Source organism: Topomyia yanbarensis, chromosome 3, assembly GCF_030247195.1.
Source record: "Topomyia yanbarensis strain Yona2022 chromosome 3, ASM3024719v1, whole genome shotgun sequence".
In the NCBI taxonomy this organism is placed as follows: Eukaryota; Metazoa; Arthropoda; class Insecta; order Diptera; family Culicidae; genus Topomyia; species Topomyia yanbarensis.
The window spans coordinates 24,037,165-24,058,052 of NC_080672.1; the positions used below are offsets into that span (position 1 = coordinate 24,037,165).

Below are 20,888 nucleotides of genomic sequence, written 5' to 3' on the forward strand. Positions count from 1 at the left end.
GTTTGGCTATAAGGAGACTCATCAGGTGCCCAACAATACCTTTTAGGAATATCGTAACGGCGAATAGCAAAAAAGGTCTGGAAACATAATTCGTTCAAATATTATTTTCACAAAAGGTATACTAGCAATAGGAATAGCACCAAAAATTTCGAACAAGAATAATCACCAGAAGTAAACAAACTGAGGCTACAAATACACAACAATCGATTGCTCGCACGACAAGGATATGCAATATTTTTATGCCGCCCATATTAAGCATGAACACCTGAACCTAAAATAACATTATTATTTATCATTATTCTAGCTACTAAAAAGAGAAGCAAGCATGTTTATTACGAATGAAGAATGATTTAATTTACCAATTTAATACATACAATTAGAGGGTTTTGGACCGATTTCTGTACCCACGCCCAACCTCTAAACTAGGTTTAACGTACCGTGAGTGCCAAACGTGAGTGGCAAAACAAACCCTGAAAGATACAGGAAATGAAGAAGAGAGTTGCTGCTTGCGATATGGGAGTAGAAACTCAGTGGATTCATTCTTGGCTTCTGCCGCCGCGGTTCTGGACTCGATCTTCATGAAGGAACGTATTCAACCTTCGATTGACCTCACTGCTTGCAAAGACAACCAATGAATCACAATAGGTAACTACACACAACGAATTCAGATAGCGGTCGTGAGGGGAGAAAAATCAAGTGTGATTGGAGAATCACGTGGAGCAAAGATCACCGATTACGTTGCCAATAGTCGCAACAAGTACCAATAGCGGCATGGTACACAGTGAACCACAAGGAAGCTAAGGGTTTCTGAATCGAATGATCACCCCTAGATCAAGTGGCGACACCACTCAGAATGACTCATAACTTGACGAAGATGAGAAAAACAAGTACAATGATTTCGTGAAGGAAGCCGCAGAGCACGCAATGGCAGAAACTGAGGAGAACCGGAAGAGTACTCATTTTACTCGCACAGAGAAAAGAGTGAGTGTGTGGTACGAGTTGAGATACTCAAAGACAGTGTAACGCATACTTAACATAAACTGGCATTGCCATGCCAATATATTCTGATTCCTTTTTCAAGTACCGATTGGGATTTCACAGCAATTGGAGTATGGAAAACGTCAACGATCTGGTTGTCTTCTTCATAGCACATAGTTCTAGGCAAGGAAATGAACTGTCTCAATGGTGCAACTTGGGGCTTAGAAGAGTTCGACACGAGGCTATCCAGATATCCTGTACAGGGCTTGACGAAACCGTCGAAGAACACTAATTCTTTCGATGTCTTCTTGGCTTATTTTACTATTAGTTGAAGGTGGAGGTACTTATGAACAAAGTCCATTCTTACTCTAGTTCGGAATTTGGTGTGAGTCGTTTTCCAGAAGATGGAACCGATGAAGTACCGTGGGCTTGGAATCTCCATTCAGAGGTGCGGCATGGCAGACTTATCGCATATGGACCTTGTGCCGTTTTCATTGGTATAAATTGGTTTAAATGAAAATAATTCGTTGTGTCGCCCATCTTGCAGTGTCGTTGGGAAGAACGGAATCCCGGTTACGGCTTATACAATTCATGAGTTACCAGCTGTAATACTGACTGATTGAGATGATCCGGGTGGAAAAAGAAATGCCTTCGGATTGATCGGATGATCTCATATGCCTTGTCTTCGAAAAGGGACCACCCGGCTGGCTATGTTTCCACACGTCTTACCTGCTTGAAGTTGGATGATGAAAGAGGCTGTAGTATTGTCGGATGCAAATTTGATCATAGAGGGTGGCGCTCAGCATGACTGCTCACGCACGGGGTTGCCAGTTTAAGTTAAGCATGCGTTACACTGTCTTTGAGTATCTCAACTCGTGCCACACAGGATACGCTGGGGGAATAAGGTTACCCGAAAAAAACAGAAGAGCGAGCTGGAGTGCACCAGCGACGAGAGAAGCGTTGGAAAAGACCGCACCGTGTAACGGCGGTAAAAGGAAGTAAAGAAGAAACAGGAGAAGAAAGAAAACGTAAGCCTCCTCGAGATAGGTACAAAGGCGATGATGCACTCATCATAAAAGCGAACGATAGGACATCGTACGCGGCTCTTCTCAAGAGAGTGAGAGAGGACCCGGAGCTGAAGGTGTTGGGAGAGAATATCGTTGAAACGAGGCGCAGATGATCGCAGAAGTGAAGAAAGATCCTTTCGTCAAAAGTTTGACCTACTGCGAGCTCGTCGCTAAATCCTTTGGCAGCGATGCGAACGTTGGTAACCGTAGTCGAATATAAGGGTCTAGACAAGATCTCAACCAAAGAAGGACTGAGGAGTGCACTGATGGAGCAGTTCCACCTAGAAGTACCGGTGATCCGGATTAGGAAATCGTGTCGAGGCCCTCAAACGGCGATAATGCGATTACCGGTGAACATTACCAACAAGTTTATCAGCAAGATAAAAGTCGGATGATCAGTGTGCTCGCTGAGAGCTGCTCCGCGGGTTACCAACCAGATGGAGCGACGCTTCAGGTGCTGGGACCCCGGACATGAGGCGAGGAACTGCAATGGTCGGGATAGGTCTGCTCTGTGTAGAAAATGCGGAGGAAAGGGGCACGTTCCTAGAGACTGCACGAAGAACAACTGTTGTGGCAATCGACAACAGAAACTAAACGTTTCTATGATTGCCGTATCGTGTTCCTTCCTGTAACGGAAACTGGATGGTGGATAGTGCAGGGATGACGGCAATCGAAGTGATAAGCGGATTTCCTGTCCAAGAGGTAGGGATAGCACGCACGAAGGCTTCGTGATCGCCACGATCAACGGTGTATTCGTATGTAGTTATGTTCTCCCAAGGTGCACACCAAGTATAATCGCAATATAATCGTTATAGGAGAGAACTTTCACGCTTGGACCTTGGAGTGGGCTAGCAGACTGATGAATGTAGGAGGTTACTGCTGTGCAACGAAGGTTCGGCTAGCACATTTCATTAACGCGGATGAATGAAAAGAAATTCCAATTACTATTTTCATTGCTGTTGTACGAATACCGGAATTTTTTGCCCAATCTCCATCTCCATCTCCATCTGTTCAGTTTTATTTCCAGACAAAAATGCGTGCCTCCAAATAAGACCTAGGCCCCGGAACAAGCACCGCTGCTGATCCTCTCTCTCATCGGGCTTGGCTGTTGACATTAATCGGTGCCCTAGTACATCATACCAAAATTGTTGTTGAATATTGATTTATGAATTCTAAATGTGTGTTAACACACGCAACTGAAATTCCGCAGAAACGAGTCTGAAACACGCTTGGCAAACATTTGTAGGTGGCGCAGTGATCGATGCAATGTTGTGGGAGCACAACTGCCAAATACGTGTGGCAAACAGTTGCGCTAATGGCAATAGCAAAACACTGACTTCCGACGTTTATTAATTTAAAAGTGCAAATCAATTTTGTACGAGCCTTAAAGGTCTATTATCTGTGGTATAGACGAAAATTGAAAGTTGTTTAAGATCTCTGCATTTCTTTCAATCAGGTCTTGAATTACAGATAGACAGTTGTTTCATCAATATTAAACATTATGAATATGTACTGCTTCACTGTTCCAATATTCTTCTCCCATACACACCTTAACCGTTCATCTAACCGCGACGTGAATTCTCAACCAAAAATCAATCCGTTTGTCTGTGATCTCGGTATATACGCATAGTACTTCTATCTAATGCTTGAAGGCAACGATATGAAAACACACTATGAGGGAAAAAACAACAAGGAAACCATAGAATCAGGGAATGGCATGATAAGCCAGATTCATAGTGTAAGCACGACGCAATTGGAACAGGTATCTGTCAAAACAATAGATTTTTTTTTCTCAAACAATCTTCCCTCACAGAAGTAGCCTTCAGGCCTAAGCTCTAAATCCCATACGTTACGGCTCTAGACAATAAATAGATGAGCATATATCTCACGTTTGCTGTATCATCTGGCTGCTCCTAAGAGATAGCACTTTATTCAACTACTGAACATAGAAAAGGACTCTGCCGGGATGCTTTTTTTCCCTCAGTTTGTATTTCCCCTGGATGCTATTGCTAGTGGATGTAGATTGCATCGGAATACAATCGCTTTTGAGGGTCTCACTTGGTGCATGCTATATCACAGTAAGTACTACTGGATTTTGTAACAATGAAAAGCGGTAAAAGATTTTTCCATTCCAATGCGCAAAGTGTACAATGCAATTGGCATTGCAGGGAGAATCAAGACCTGTTATCTGTTGTTGACTGTTGGTTGGTGAAGCGTCCCAAAGTCGGATGGGTTTGTGTACTGTACGTTTGTACGTTAGCTTGATTTAAGAGGCAGCATTGTTTTCCCAAAAAGAAACAGTTAATTTTCTTTTCGCTGGATGTTTTTTTTCTTGTCCACTAGTTTTGTTAAAAATCCATTCAAATCATAGTACGTACAAAATACAATAGATGTCTCCAACCCTCTCTCGCAGCAAATGTTCTCATCAGAAAAAAGTTTGGCCTTGTTCTGGGCCACGATTCTCAGATCGTTGGAAGATAACATGAAATAAGAATCGCTTACTCTTTAGCGTAGTATTTACAAGTCCCCCTTGTTTTGTCGTAGAATGCTAGCACAGAAAAACATGACTTGTTTGTCGCTTAACAACAAAGCTTGAAGACACCCTCAGGATTTCGCGGTGCCTAGAGCTGCAGTCAGCTCCGCACAGACTGCCAATGTAGCCAAAACCAGGTCGACTTTATAGAGTCGAGTATCTTTTTTCTATTGCAGTGCTTCTGCTGCTGTGATCTAATGCAGCTTTCCGCCGTGGCAGGGCAACAGCAAAAACAAGGATCCGGACCCGGACACATCAGCGCGGAGGCGGACTGGGAGCTAGAATTTCGTACGATGTTCCACATTCTGTTACGGTGCTTCTGGGAAATTTTACCCTGGCGTTTTGCGGAAATTACTAATTTATTCGCCAGTTGAGTTGAAACAGCCTACACCAAAGCGGAAAGGTGCTGGCGGCTGGCACTCGGGCGAACGCGGTGATAATTGAGGAGGTGTCTAAAACTTTTTGGTTTAACAAGAGTCCATGCTTCGAGGGGATTTTGGTCTTTGATATTGAGTCGAAAATCTCTCATGTGGAACAATATTCCATTCCATGAGAATTTTTATTCCGTTAGATTTTGGGGCAAATGAAATTTAAAAAAAAACACGCTGAAAGATCTCAGGTCTCTTAATATAACAATATGTCAAATGTCCGTTTGATACATGTCCAAATCTTAAAACATAGAGCGATTATTTATTGGTTTTCTACGAAGATGTATACAGATTCTAACTTGACATTCTTAAAAAACGAGACCGAAAACGCTCAGTTGAGAAAGGGATCAACCGAAAATAGTACGCACTGTATTTAAAAACTTTTATTTCGCGATTTGTATTATTCGACGGTTCAAACGGCAAAGAGAAACTTTATTACTCGGCTATCGCTTATTAAACCTAGGTTGTGTGTTCATTTTTTTGATTATAGAGGTTTTCACCTTAGGATTATTCGCCTCTTTTCGGGTTAGAGAAATCTTATTTGGAAAAATCTAACCGTATGTGCGGGGTTGGGAATCGAACCCAGGTGAGCTGCGTCTAAGCCAATCGATTTACCAACTACGCTATGCCCGTTTTCATTCATAAATTTAATTTGTTTACAAACTAATTTGGTAGCAAATAAACTGACAGCACTGACTGTATTCAAACTTAGGGGGCTAACGGTTAGCAGCTAGAGCATCTTCCGACAGTGGTTGAATGGAAGGTGTAGGTCTGTTATTTCAATTTCATAAAATAATTGTTATTATCATTTTATATACAAAAAATAATCCAAGAAAAGGTTGACTACGCACCTTTAACGTCAGCTGCTTTGGAGAAGATCTAAAACAGCCGAGCTAGAACAACAATCCTATTGACGTACTGGTGGACGATGGTGTATACAGCACTTCTGCTGTAACTAATGGACTATATTTTGACTGATTTGTAAAACTGTTTACTACGATACAACAAAAGAGACTAATGCCGATTTCGTTTTCAGATCAGAGTTGCTCTAGGTGCGCTCGGAACTGTCACTTTTGGGTTAAACGATATTGTAAACATCAGAGCGAACCTAGGGCGACTCGATTCTAAAACCGAAAACAGTATAAAATAACATAGAGTTGCCATGTTTCGTTTGGAATTCCAAATCAGCTGTAAACGACAATAGCTGAATTCAGATTCCAAATGGAATGTGGCGTTTCTTTGCTTTTCCAATCGCTCTAAATACCATCAGATCCAACTGTGTTCAAGTTGATAATATGCAGTAATACAACTTTAAACAGAGACACACACAAACCGTTCCATATAGCCATTTTTTCTCCGAAAAAGAAAATTCGAAGGTTTTCCACCTTTGCAGAAATTAAATTAATATATGCAGAAGATGTTTATACAGTATTTCCCATTTACCCGCATCTGTTTTTTGTACAACCCACACTCGTCTATGGCGAACAGAAACCCAGCTGCGAGATCGATGATAGCTCTAAGAACCGGTTAAAAATTCAAATGTTTTCCGGCTGTGTGGAGAGCGGGTTGCTACGCAAATGTCACGCATTTCTTGTGGGTGTTCATGGGTCACTGTGACTTTGTTTTCACCGGGGTTTACCGGGCATTAATGTATCATTTATTTTTGTTGTCGATTGGTAACCAACAAATTAAATTTGCTACTCAAACAAGAATTTAAAAAAAAACCTGTTTTAATTCACCTAGTCGTACAATTGTGCCAATCTCTAGGGTGACCATATCTGGCGAGTAAACATGCAGGTCAGTCGAAAGGAGAATCCTTCTCACTCGACCGAATCAGGCGAAACTCTCCACAGGTGTGTGTCAGGCTAGAATTCGAACACCGAGTGCTGCTTCGGATTTACACACACGTATTTCTTGCTACACCACAATTAGCAAAGAGTTCAAGCTTCATGTTGTTTGAGAAATCTGAAATCTTCAATTGAGTGGGTGCGACCACATATTTTAAATCTTCTGCGAAAGACCAGCGAGGAGTCTTCAGCACTAAATACTAGTTATTAAAGTAAAGTAAAAACAGCAACAGTCCCAAGTAGCTTCCCTGGGCTTTTCCTGAGGTAAAAGTAAATGTGGGTGCTTGAGAATCTTCAATGACAACCTTTCAATCTGTGAGTTACACACCTAGAAAAAATAGTGTAAATTTACGTCTCCTGACCCTGACATATACGAGCATCAAAAATGACTTAGTTTTACGTTTGATTTTAATTTTACATGACGTTTAATTTCGTAAATCATGTAATTTTACTCCACATACAGCGTTTGTTCTGAATGGTAGGAAGTGTAATTTTAAATCATTGCGCATGTAAAGTATATGTTTCATGTAAAATTAAACGGAACACGGTAATGTTCCGTCATTTCGTAAATTACGGTTTGTTGAATTGTGTCATGTTTGCAATGACGTCAACGATAAAATTCAGATTTTTTTGGTGTGTAGGATTAAGACAACTGCAAAAACTACCGTTGATTCCAAATTTCTCCATTTTATCGATTGTTATATTGTGGTTCATTCTATCAAAACAGATAGACGAGATTAAATAATATCAGTTTGCGTGCCATTTTCCATACTCCCCGTTATGTAGATACGGCAGATTAGTTGCTGAAGTGGTTGCATAATGACCAGCTCGAGACAGTGCTCAATGAGGTTATTAGCGGGTCTTACACGTTCAATATATTGACGTATTGATAGATTGATAGAATTTCATTATTCCATCAATCCATTTAAATGCACATCGGTATTCATTTCATTCATTGCACGTTCAAATTACTCTAGTATTGGCAAACATATGTAGCGTGTAAGGATCGCTATTTCGTAGTAGCTGTTCGCGGATTTTCAGCAGGATAGAAAAATGGCACAGGCAAGAGATGTTCGAAAGATTTTGTACTTCTTAACATATTTGAAACTAAAACCAACTGTTCTCTTGTGCTTTTTAACCACCATCAATCTTTCAAATTTAACATTTAAAACGTAAACATGGCTAAGTTCAAATAAAGAGAAACAAAGATTATAATAAAATTTCTATAGCATCAATTTTGAATTTTTTGTCAGCTACCGAAATCTTGACGGTTATCTTCCGGCTGGCAGAGACATCGGATGGTACAATTGGTAGATTCAAGTACTTATGGTTTTGTTTCTCGTACCTTGCTTAACAGTTTACCTTGGAGTTTACGTTAAAGTTTTGGTCGCAGTCTACCTCAACTGTGACTTGAATGAGAATGAATAAAACAGAGTCAATAAAAAATATTTCAGGCTTGCAGAAGCATAAACCAGAACAATTCAAGCTTCTCCCGTGACATTTTAGAACACCAGGACAATCCTGGGAAACCAGGACGTATGGTCCCTAGAGTGACAAAAAAAATGATCCCCGTCGGCCTATCCCTGAGTCGATTCCTAGCCCCATCAGGAGTACTTACATCAAATTTAAAGCAAATCGGACAATCCTAGCTACCGGACTAACATATCTGAAGTTTGTATGAGATTTTTCGGCAATTCATACAGAGAAAACCCTCTAGCTCGCATTTTCACCGCTAGGTGGCAATGCATGCATCAGATTATCACTACAAGTGAAAATAATAAAGAAAATAAAATTGTCTATAACTTTGTAGAAGACTTCAACTTCGTTAAACTTTTAACGATGCGATGTCTTAGTCAGTTTTACATAAGGCCTAGCAGCGCATGGTTGTGTATTAGTACGCGATTCCCACGAACTATACATTTTTGTGAAATAATGGTAAGGTTTGTTAAGGCAATATAGGCCACCGCTCTCATATCGCTGAAATAAACGTACTGACTATGAGGCGCATGGGCGAGGTGGTTCGTTTTTGTTTTGGTCGGATGGAAGGCGGCCATCGCAGTGATAAGTTAGTTAGTGACGAACCACAGAAGAACAATTGTTAAGCGCGCATGTGCAACGGAAGCAAAATCCGTCGGAAAGTACCGTCCCGTGGTTCAGATGCTCGTATTTGTGTGCTATTCGATCTCCGTCGGGGGAAGCTAACTACCAAGGAGCTTTCGCTTCCCTGGCTAACCATAAAGCATCCAGACGCACCAACCCGCCCTCGCTGGGAAGGATAGGCAGAACAAGCCTTGTTCTCCTTCCCAGCTAATAGTCGAAGAAAGCGAATCAGGGTGGACAGTAGAGTGGCTCGACATATGACATTTTTCAGCACAGCACTTTTTGAGTTCTTTGTGTGGTCCCAAATGCATGTACAAAATTTGGGAGCGGTCAGATGCTTCCCAAGTTTGCGCATTGCGTTCAAAGCTTGCATGGGATTTTTTATGGCAAAATCAATAATTTTGCATTTACGTAATAAAGATCGCTATTTCACTCAATATAAAATAGTTAAAACGATTTTAAAACTTATGGTTCAAACCAAATGCAGAAATTCATTATTTCTTCCAACATTGTCAGTACACCACCGACACCGATACTTTAAACCAGTGCTGAGCTCCATCACGGTACTGATGGCAAACATGATAGACAAAAGAGAATGAAACGGTCAGCAGTTAAAGCAGTAAGCGATGCTTATTTAGTTACGGTTCTGATTCCAATAAATTGACAACAATTAAATGGTTCTCTTCTGAATCTCTCACTCATTGGAATCATTGAGAGGAAGGGAAAAACTGACCGTCATTTTATTAACAATATAAATACGGTTATGACGGTCATCTTATTACAAACATCAAGCTAGAATTAACAAACAGCCGATTTCACATAAATTGCTATGCATAAAAGGAACAGAAAGGTGGAGGAAAATGAACAAAGCACCGCATGCTGTCTGAATACAATACACTGATAATATTTCTTGAGCGTTTTTTCAAAACGTCATATCTGCAATGAGTTACTCTCTTTGTTTACTTTCTCTTCTGTTAATAATTCGGTCACTTTAACATTTATCCCTCAACTCTTTGCATAATATGCTAGCTAAAACCACCGCCTTTCGATCTGTACTGTAAAATAAGTGAAAAGTGTTATAGTGACGCCGTAAAAATCGAAAGAGAAAGTAAACAAAGAGAGTAACTCATTGCAGATATGACGTTTTGAAAAAACGCTCAAGATTTCGTTTAACATACCAATACAAAATAAATGGTACTCAAACTGTCTATCATTTCAATGCGTTCTCTCTCGCACGGCTTCTGTGAGAGATAGTTAACTGAAACACTATCCGAGGGAAATGGAAATGAAAAAACGGTCATTTTTGTGGTGATACGGTCACTTCATATTTACCGTCACAATTCAAAGACCATCGTGAAATTGCACAGCACTGCTTTAAACTATCTACAAAGGGGACTGGGGAGTGCACAACCCCCCTCTTATTTTCATTTTCTTACTACGTCTATGTTATTCAGCAATTCATTCTGAACATTTTGGTACCCAGTCTCTGCGATGAACATATTCTCATTTATTTAAATTTTAAATGTCAATATCGGTGGTGCACTGGCAGTGTTGGAAAAAATAATAAATTTCTGCGTTTGGATTGAACCATAAGTTTTAAAAACGTTATACCTATTTTTTGAAAACTCATGGCTAGTTACCGTCTTCGACAAAGTTGTTAATCAAGGTTTGAAGTATAGTTTTATAAAGCTGGTTTTTCATATTGAGTGAAATAGCTATCTTTATTAACGTAATTGCGAAATAATTGCTTTCCCCATATAAAATCCCATACAAACTTTGAACGCAATGCGCAAACCCACACACAGGCATTTTGGACCACAAAAGGAACTCGAAAAGTGCTGTGCCCGCTAGTTTAAGTCATTTTAATGTTTTCCCATAGAACCGCGATGCCACTTGGGTGATGACTGCATCAATTTTCACTAACCTAGTCTATGGTATGGTATAATATGAAGTTGACTGTTGAACTCCACATCCACTCCTCCTCCTCCTTCCTCTAACACCCCTTCCCGACAATCTCATCCAACATCACACCCGCATTCCCTTCACCCATCCGTACATCAAAATATGTTGACATGAAGACAACATTTAATTCACGCTGATGAAGCTAAGTAAATATTATATTTTTGTTTCTTTCAAGTATGTCAGCGTCGACATATTGCACATCAGGTTCGTGACAGTCTTGCACTCATATATCTATTTACCAAGCGTAATCAGAATGTAATAGACAATTCCACAATGGTATGTAACCAACTATTACATCGTAGCTTTGTGAAAGGAGAAAGGAACAATTGCACCACTACGTGGATTTCAGATTTTCAGTCACAGTCAAGATCGCATAATTTCCGTACCTAAACTCCAAAATTTAAAGGATTAACAGCTTCGAAGAAATCTTCCAACGTAAAATAGCGCAACTTTAGATATAACAATTTGAGTAATGAATTTTTCTAGAAGTAATTATGGATAATTAACTCTTAACCCTCCGCAGACCATGTGGGGTCGGATACGACCCCACGTTTATTGGTTGTAACTAGCGCATGCATGGGGATCTCACCTAGTCAGCGGTGAATTAAAAAATACCAAGGCTATCATTTAAAACAACTTTGTTGAAGGTATGTAGGAATGCTACATGTATGGAGCATGTCGAACTGTAAAACTGTAATTTTTTTTTTCGAAATAACCTGTTATTGTGTGTTTCAGACACTCATGCCTTGTACAAAATGTGCATTTTATTGTTTATAACATCAGAAGACCATATACAGTAATATCGGAATAACTTATGAGTTATTTTCACAACTAGCCTAAAATGGTTCGATACCCTTAATACAGGGTGCCGTCATGTCCGCAACAAAGTTGTTTTTGATAACACTCTCGAAGATATTTGCTGAAAACATTAAGTTTCGAACTAAATTCTTCACAATTACATAAGGTGGATTTAATGCCAAAAATGTTTTATCAGAAGATGTGCTCTTTAACTTTGAAAAGTTCTTTTAAGACACTAAAGCAAATATCGGCATCGAATTGCTGTGATCTTGGCTATATGAAACTGTTTTCGCACATTTATTTTAGCTATTCATATAGTTGATAATATGTAATTTAATAATAATTCATCTCGAATATTCATAAAAGTCGATCATGACTTACCAGAGTCAGAAAATAATTTTCCAAAATTTCCTTCTTCTTTCCGAAAGTGTTATTCGCGTTATTAATCACAACGCCAATAACCAAATCGCATGATTGGGTTAGTTATTATTTTGCTTAAAATATCATTTTGTTCTAACAAATTGTGGATCATTTCTGTTGGATTTTGTTAAATTCGCAGTTTTTCGGCAATTTGATCATTTGCCTATTATTTAACCCTTCTCAAATATTATGTATGTGGAAAGCGCATTGGTTCCCACTTCTGGCATGATTGTTGTTGCCTTTTGATAATACAGCGGAATCGGTTGTCCGCGATGTAAGCATCGTGCCTTGAGGTTTGCTAACTTAAAACATCCTCTAGTGCGAAATGCTAGATAATTCATTTAATGTGAAAGTGCAATAATATTGCGCAATTAGTTCATTCCTCGGAATAGAGCAAAAATAATTAGAAAATTGAAATAATCGAGAAGGTTATCTTTTTATGCTCACTACCAACAAGTTCAGTGCGCTGTCCACCCAGTTCCAGCTTCAATGAATGAATTTTAACCTATCGACACCGAACGACGCTTAACCTTTTAATTGTACATTTACGCGAACACAACACTGCGAATTTCTCACGTACATAAATTAATGATCGGTGCAGCCAATCCGACACGTTCCGGTGCTATGTTTTCCCCTGATGGTAATATGTTTCTCTCTATCTTCCACCGTATCTCTGCTATTTTCAGACCCCTGAAAAACGATGAAAATTCGATAAACTCCAATGTGCGGCACAAAATCGTCGTCATGGGAGCGGCCAAGGTCGGCAAGAGTTCGCTCATCACCCAGTTCCTGTACAGCACATTTTCGCCCAAGTACAAACGCACCGTCGAAGAGATGCACCACGGCCACTTCTCCGTCGGTGGAGTCAACCTCACGCTGGACATCCTGGACACATCCGGTTCGTACGAGGTGAGTGTCATTGTGTTTAATTGAATTGTGCCACAGGAGTTTGCACCATCCCCCTCTCCCGCGGAGCAAAACACATTTTTCCAATTTCTGCCGTTTATGTGCTGAGTAAATTTGTTCAAACTTTGCTGTAACACAAGCTGAAAACATTTTACCCACATGCTTGGAACATAATTCAATTACTCACGGATCATGTCATCATTGGTTGGAGAACAGGACATTCTTCGATGCTCTCATCCCTCGGTAAGATTTTCTGCCGACCAAATTCAATAAACACCATCGTGTGAGAATTTCTTAGCTAGCTGGTATTTGAAACCGGACCAGATTAGCCTTCCTGAATGTGAACAACAAACAAGCTGGCTAGCACTAAACATGGCCGGAGAATTAACACACATATTTTCCCGTAGTACATTCCATCTATGAACGTTCTTCCAGCCGACTACCGATCAACCGAAGTTCGTACGGCTTGATACGAGCCTGGCAAGGATTTGCACAAGCCATAATATCCGGAAACCACAAACAAGTGACAGGCATGCCATAGCCGACTCTCCCGATGGCCATTTAGGGCGCATGGAAATTTGTTTACACAAATATTGCCTTTTCATCTGGCTGGCTATAGCTGTAGGCTCTTTGACGCAAACATCGTCACGCGTCAAATTGAATGCACTCCGTTAGCCTGCATTGGACCGAATATGATTCTAGCAAACACCACTTGGCAGTGTATGACGTTGTAGCTTGGATATTGGTCAGGACAGGTCGACGTTGATGTGGATGTATTGTCCCAATACATGTTGGATGTTAATAGATTTTTATCCCCCAGCTAGTAATATGGATGGAATTATTGCAACCCAAGCAGAAGAAAAGAACTAAATTCAGGTGTTCCATGTGCAATAATAAAAACCCCAAAAAAAATTTGCACAGGACTAGTGAGAAATAAAAGATATGAAAAATTAAAGACGGATTAGTATCCTAGTGCGAATCAGTTTTTTTTATTCATTTCGTTTATTTGGTAGGCACAAATGCGTTAGCTTGGCGGTGCCAAATTCTTTTGTTTTTACATTTTGGATATCTTAAAACTAGGAGGTTACAATGGCGAAATATTTTTTTTAAAAAAAGCGAAAAATTTTACAGCAATCTTAAGACTAGAAATATAATTCTATATACAAGAGAGGGGGCAAAAGATTTTTTTATGAAAAATTTTAAAACAAGGAATTCAGTTTGATATACAAGAGGGGGAGTAGTTTTTTACGAAATATTTTACAGTTATCTTAAAACTAACAATATAGTTTGGTACACAAAAGGGGGAACAAATATTTATGAGAAATTTCGCAGATATCTTAAAACTAGAGATACAATTCTATTTACAAGATAGAGGACAAAAGTTTTAACAAAGAGTAAAAATTATAGCTATGTTAAAACTAGGAATACGGAACACAAATTTGATTTTTTATCACAGACTTATGCTTGGTCAAGATATTTAGAGGGGGGCTTATTTCCAAAATCGGTGTAGCAGCAGTTGTATCAAGGACAGGGGAGAGAAGGCGTAGATGGTGACCGGGAGAGAAGAGCAAAACTTGCAACTTTAGGGCAAACGGGAGATCAGCGAAACAAATTAGCGCCTCAGTCTAGTAGGTCGGAATGGGCGGATGGTATTCTTCGGACCCGCGGGGAATCCTTCAAGAGTCATCGGACCTCGAGTCGCTCTCGCTCCAGTTTGGTGCGAATCAGTTATTAACTAAACTAGAGTTAGCTAATACCGAAAAACAGTTTATTAATGTTACGCACATACATGTACAGCTTTCGAAAAACTTCATTCTATTTTTTATGATCTTTTCGGTATAAAAAGTTTACTGCCAAAATGAGCAATTGCATGATTTATTACTGAAATGATACTAGCATTTTATCGAAAAATATCACAAACTGTTCACACAATACATGCAAAAAATACCGATACGTTTCTGATATGCATTAAACCTTCCACCTCTATGATTTTTAATCAGTCTCATACTCCTTTTAAGTATCACATAAACCGTTCAGAATGCATCCAAATGTAGACAACCTCGGGTCCCGAATGGTCCAAAGACAGCTTATGAGATTAGCACCTTACCCCCATCTGTATCACCAGATCGGGGCGAAAGCTACTACTTCCGAAAAATTCCACGTTCCCAGCCTCCGGTCATAATCATTACAAATTAACAATCCCATCCGACCCGATAAGGACCTGTTGACGTTGGCGAGTAGCACCAGCTCGGGCAGCTGATTAAATTGTACCCTCCGGGAACCCTAACGAATGTAGTCCTCTTTCCGTCGACAACATCTATAGTGAAACTAATTCCCCGTTCGGGAGCAATGTTGAGTAGGATGGAGTAAAACTGTTTTACTATATATATATATATATATATATATATGTATTGTGTGTGGATATTTGCTTCAATAGATTGCCGTGATACGCAAAACATTTCCATCAAATGGGACTATTGCGCGTGAAAGACTTCCTTGAACAAAAAAAACGTTCAAGGCAATATATTTTAGATTCAGCAGGTGTGTTTGATATCCTATTCCTCTTTCCAACTGTGTGGGGTTTGGTTGTTTTGATCCTTTTCAATAGTGAAGCGACACGGTTTTGGTTAGCAAATATGCATCAGTAAGACTGTGGCACCTCGTGCTCTGCATACTGCAATGTTGCATTATGCTCGTATGTATGTATATTGCACGAAATGTTTCGAACTATAGAGTTCACTTCAGAGGTATAGCTGGTAGCTATGGCAGTGGAGACAAATATTTGCATTCTCTCCGTCCGTTCATTCCTAAATCCGGGATGAACGTGTAGTGCACATGTGATGTGAAAAGGTTATAAATCTACTTCTGAAGTGGACTCTTGGTTTGAAGTAGACGACCACCTCTCTATTTATTATTTCATAACAGTTTTTGAAGTATAATCATCCATCGATAAGTTTATTATTGCACAGCAAGAAAGTTCTTCTGTGCTTCATCCTATTCTTTGAGAATATTGGCAATTGGTTCCGCTATGAACTGACTACAGGGTTTGAATTCGTTATCACCAGCAATGTATATTTCATCGAATTATGTATTGATTGTCCGTAGGATGGAACATAGTTTTTATTTTAAGTAACGTGTGACCCGTGCTGCCTGCACGATATTTGAATGAGGATGACTGTAAAGTATATGTACAATATGAGTTCAAGTTTAGGAACGTTAGTAACTTTCATTTGATTAAATGAAATTGTTTACTTTTACGGCATTATCGGAAAAGTGCCCAACAATTTTTAAATTAATTTTTGACCAATTTATGCCCATTGTGATTATAATAGCAATACTTGCTGCTGTAACGTTTGGTTTAGGCAAGGGTTGCTCACAAGAAAAATTAGCGATGCCAAAAAAAATTGTCCGTGCATGAAATGAAATTTTATTGAACTGATTTAAAATATCTAACCTTTTTCAGCTGATTGATATTTTGAATTTTTCACTCAAGATGATTCCACAAATTTTCTATGGGGTTTAGTTCTGGTGGTGGTGGAGGAATTGGGAGAGTTGATGATATTGTAGAACAGCTCTTTCTTGACAAGTTTCAATAAATGCCATGGGCAGGGCCGCAGAAAGAAAATCCGCGCCCGGGGGTCCAACATAAGGACCCCCACCATCGTCGATCATTCGAAATACTTCTCTGTTAATTATAGTGCATAGAAACTATACAGTTATGTAACAGTTTTTTGCTGCTTTTGTTCATAATATAGTGTATCAGTGGGACACTGGGACAGTCATATTTGAATAGACTTTGGGTTAATTTATTGAAGTTTTCTCAATTCCTCTTCATGAGCACGAGCTTACAATTCGAATATGCAACAACGAGACTGGCCGGCTTGATGAGGCTTCAAAAAAAATAAAATACTTATCTCTCTGCTGCCTAACTCAGCCTTTTGACAAGTTATGGAAAATTCGTTGTGGGATAATCAAATCACGATTGTATGTTGTCACTACTACGAAGTCATCTTTGTAACACTCCCTACTCTTATACGACGCCGAATGTGGAAAACTAGAAAAAAACTATGTTATGTATGGAAGTGAAATTTGGATAAAAAAAAATTATCACATTTTTTTTATTCATTTCGTTTATTTGATAGGCACAAATGCGTTAGCTTGGCGGTGCCGAATTCTTTTGTTTTTACATTTTGAATATCTTAAAACTAGGAGGTTACAATGTTGAAATATTTTTTTTATAAAAGAGAAAAAATTTACAGCTATCTTAATACTAGAAAAAAAATTCTATATATAAGAGAGGGGGCAAAAGATTTGTTTTTTATGAAAAATTTTAAAACAAGGAATTCAATAGTAATAGTTTTTTAGGAAATATTTACAGTTATCTTAAAACTAACAATATAGTTTGGTACACAAAAGGGGGAACAAATATTTATGAAAAATTTCACAGATGTTTTAAAACTAGGGATACAATTCTATTTACAAGATGGGGGACAATAGTTTTAACAAAGAGTAGAAATTACAACTATCTTAAAACTAGGAATACGGAATACAAATTTGATTTTTTATCGGATACTTATGCTTGGTCATTTCCAAAATCGGTGTAGAAGTAGTTGTATCAAGGACAGGGGAGAGAAGGCGTAGATGGTGACCGGTAGAGAAGAGCAAAACTTGCAACTTTCGGGCAAACGGGAGATCAGCGAAACAATTTGCGCCTCAGTCTAGTAGGTCGGATTGGCGGATGGTATTCTTCGGACCCGCGGGGAATCCTTCAAAGGGAATCCTTCGGACCTCGAGTCGCTCTCGCTTCAGATTCCGTAGTGATTTTTATCCCCGCGCTGCTTGTACGCCGGGCATGACTTAAGAGCATGCGGAGGGCCCCCGCAGTAAATAAACTTCTCAGTTTCTCCACCGCAAGCGTCATCCTCATGCTCTCCCTCGCATTTGCCGCACCGTTTTTTATTACCACAATAAGTGGCTGTGTGGCCCAGTTGCTTGCAATTGCTGCAGTTCATTACCCGTGGTACAAACAGGCGAAAGGGTAAGCGAACCCTATCCAGGAGGACATAGTTGGGAAGAGCAGATCCGGAGAAAGTCACCCGAATCGAGTCTGACGGAGAATAAGTTGTCTTATCATTTTCTGTTTTTGCGGAATACAATTGCTTGCATTCCAGAATCTTCACCTTTTGAAGTGAAGGGTCCTTAAAGCATCCAACCCCGTACTTCAACAGGTCTTCGCACTTTAGACCCGGTTCGGCGACTATTCCATCGATCTCCACTGCCCTACAAGGCACATACACTCTGAATTGTTTCGTAAAACGCTCGCTGCGAGCAATCTGGTTTGCCTGATCGAGGTCATTTACTATAACGCGTATCTTATTAGCTCGAACACGTGTTATCTGAGCTACGGCCGGGTAGTTAGCAGTCAGCTCCCGTGATATTTCTAGAATATTGGGCGATTTCGTGTTGGGCCGGAAATACACCACCCAGGGTCCATTTGAACTGGCTGGGTATGTTTTAATACGGGGAGGACTGGGGGAATCAGGGGATGGAGTAATTTCGGGTTTATCCGGTAAATCCATGGGAATATCATTCCCATCCAATGTTCCTTCGCCCTCGGCCATTAAGGCACGAGGATAGCACGTGGTGTAAACGAGAGATGAAACTTGTATTCAGGGGAAATGGAAAAGTAGAGACCGATCGGGGAAAGGGAAATGAAAGAAAGAAAAATAATACTTAGCTTATATAGCGGCGTGTCCGGCTATTCTGGTATTCACTTCACCAGACTGGGCACCGGCGAACAAAGACTGCCTCAAACAATAGTTGACCTTCACTGACAATATATATTCTTGTTCACTTTATGCACAGCACCAGAAAACGAACTGCTTCGATCGAGAGCTAGGAGAGTTATGAAAATTATCACATTATTTGAATTGTTTAGAAAAATGGAAAAAAATATTGGTAAGTTGCAAACTGATAGTAGTTAACTATCGCTGTAAAATTTTGTTGAGAACTCATTGGAAATTGCTCTCAATCCGTCAAATTGTGGTGTTGGGAATTATATGAAAATCCGTAACTTTCAAGAGGTGGCGAAATGTTTTTTTGGATTTTCTCATAACAAAAACAATCTACAATATCTTCTTTATGCAAAATAAAATTTAGGAGAGCAGAGAGCTAAAAAATGAAAAGAGAGAAAACAATGGAAAAAATATTAGTCATAGTGAAAATGGAAATAAATCAGTCAAAACGCTTTTAATCTTCCTAACAGTGTGATGAGACATTTCTTATAACTCTTTCTACTCTCTTCAGATATTATATCGATTGAGAACATTTAGAACTTGATGCTTAGCGATGTTTTTGATAACACATACTGCATGGGATAGTGGCAGGAGTCAGAGTATCGCTCAATTCAGCATAGGACAACATCAGTGCTAGAAATTTCAAAGGCTAAACCAAATCAATGGAAAAGTGAAAAAATGGAAAAATAGCCTATAAAATAGTCATCCAAACATACCAATTCGGGGACTGACCAAATCGGGTCTTCAATGTATTATAATAGATAGGCAGTTTTCGAAGAAGTTTCTTGTGCACGAGTGTAGATTTTGTTTCTACTTACTTGTAGTCAGCGGTGTAGTTAGAAATTTGGTTTGGTGGGGCTTAGGTAAAAATCGAACTTACTGTCCAAATGGCATAATTCCGAAAACGTCATCTTTCAAGTTTTAAAATTATGAAAATTTATTTTTTCAAAAAATAGTAACAGAATTCGTGTCTTTGGCGAATTTATTGAGACTATCATTTGAAACAACTTTATTGCAGGCATGAATACTACGTGTAGGGAGTATATCGAATTTTAAAATGAGATTAATGAAATGTTCCCGAATCTATTTTTTCCTAAAATAACTTTCTATTGTGAGCGGCAGTGTCAGTCTTCCTTATCATTTCTTTGGACTGATCAAATTAATTTTGTTTAGTGCTTATTTTACCAAATAAGAAACTAATCCACGGGGCATTTAATGTGGGGAATACGCATGGTCTTGTCTGAGAGAATGATGACTGTTGATTCATATATTAGGGGTTGAGAATTGGCAGTTCTTGAGAAGAATCAGAAGCTATTTACCAATTTGCAGCAGTTATATCAGCATGAAGAATTGTTGAATATGTTTTTTTTGGGTCAGACCGGACTAAGCCGCAAGACCTTAACAAAATGAGATAATAATAGCACTGTATAAAGAATTTCTTCAGTTACATTAGACTTTTAGCTGATTTGAAATATGTTACAATAAGCAAGAATTATAGCAAAAATAATTTCAAATTATCATGTAAAGGATGCTGCGAATCAAACTTTAGACTCGTTTATCTCGAAATCAATACAATAGTAACTCAGTCATGTCTCACTAAACACCGAACATATGTTTTATTGTCATATTCATTGACTTACTTTTAGTCTCATTAATTAATTTAATGAAATCGAATTAATTAATTGTTCTCATTGCATTGAATACTTTCAACTTGTTATGTAAACTGTTTTTATTCATAAGTATAAAAATATTCTAGCATGATTATTGACGTAAAAGGTGACAGATTACTTTCTTTTCGTTCTTATTGTTTCCAGTCTTGTTCTAGTAATTATTGTAAAAATTAGCGTCATCGGTTTCATATTCGATATACAAAGCTAGTCGTTTCAGGTATTTTGGTGGTGCTTGTTTTATGCAGTTTAAAATGCGCTTCAATTAGCTTAACAAAGCGCGCGAATAATGATAACATAACAATCGGTACCTTATTCAATTGTTCGCGGAGAAAGAAACCAATATATAATTGTCATTTTAAATGCTATATAAATACCAAAGTTTAT

At 39.0% G+C, this 20,888-nt stretch overlaps 1 protein-coding gene across 5 annotated transcripts in view; it reads left to right on the forward strand.

The window, feature by feature from the left end:
- LOC131692748 (ras-related protein Rap-1b) overlaps positions 1-20,888 on the forward strand; it is a 250,214-nt gene that overhangs the window by 221,040 nt on the left and 8,286 nt on the right. For all 5 annotated transcript variants that reach the window (XM_058979982.1, XM_058979984.1, XM_058979981.1 and 2 more), the window contains one exon: positions 12,820-13,042. In XM_058979982.1, coding sequence (XP_058835965.1) covers positions 12,820-13,042 — 223 coding nt within the window. The remainder of the gene's footprint in view (positions 1-12,819; positions 13,043-20,888) is intronic.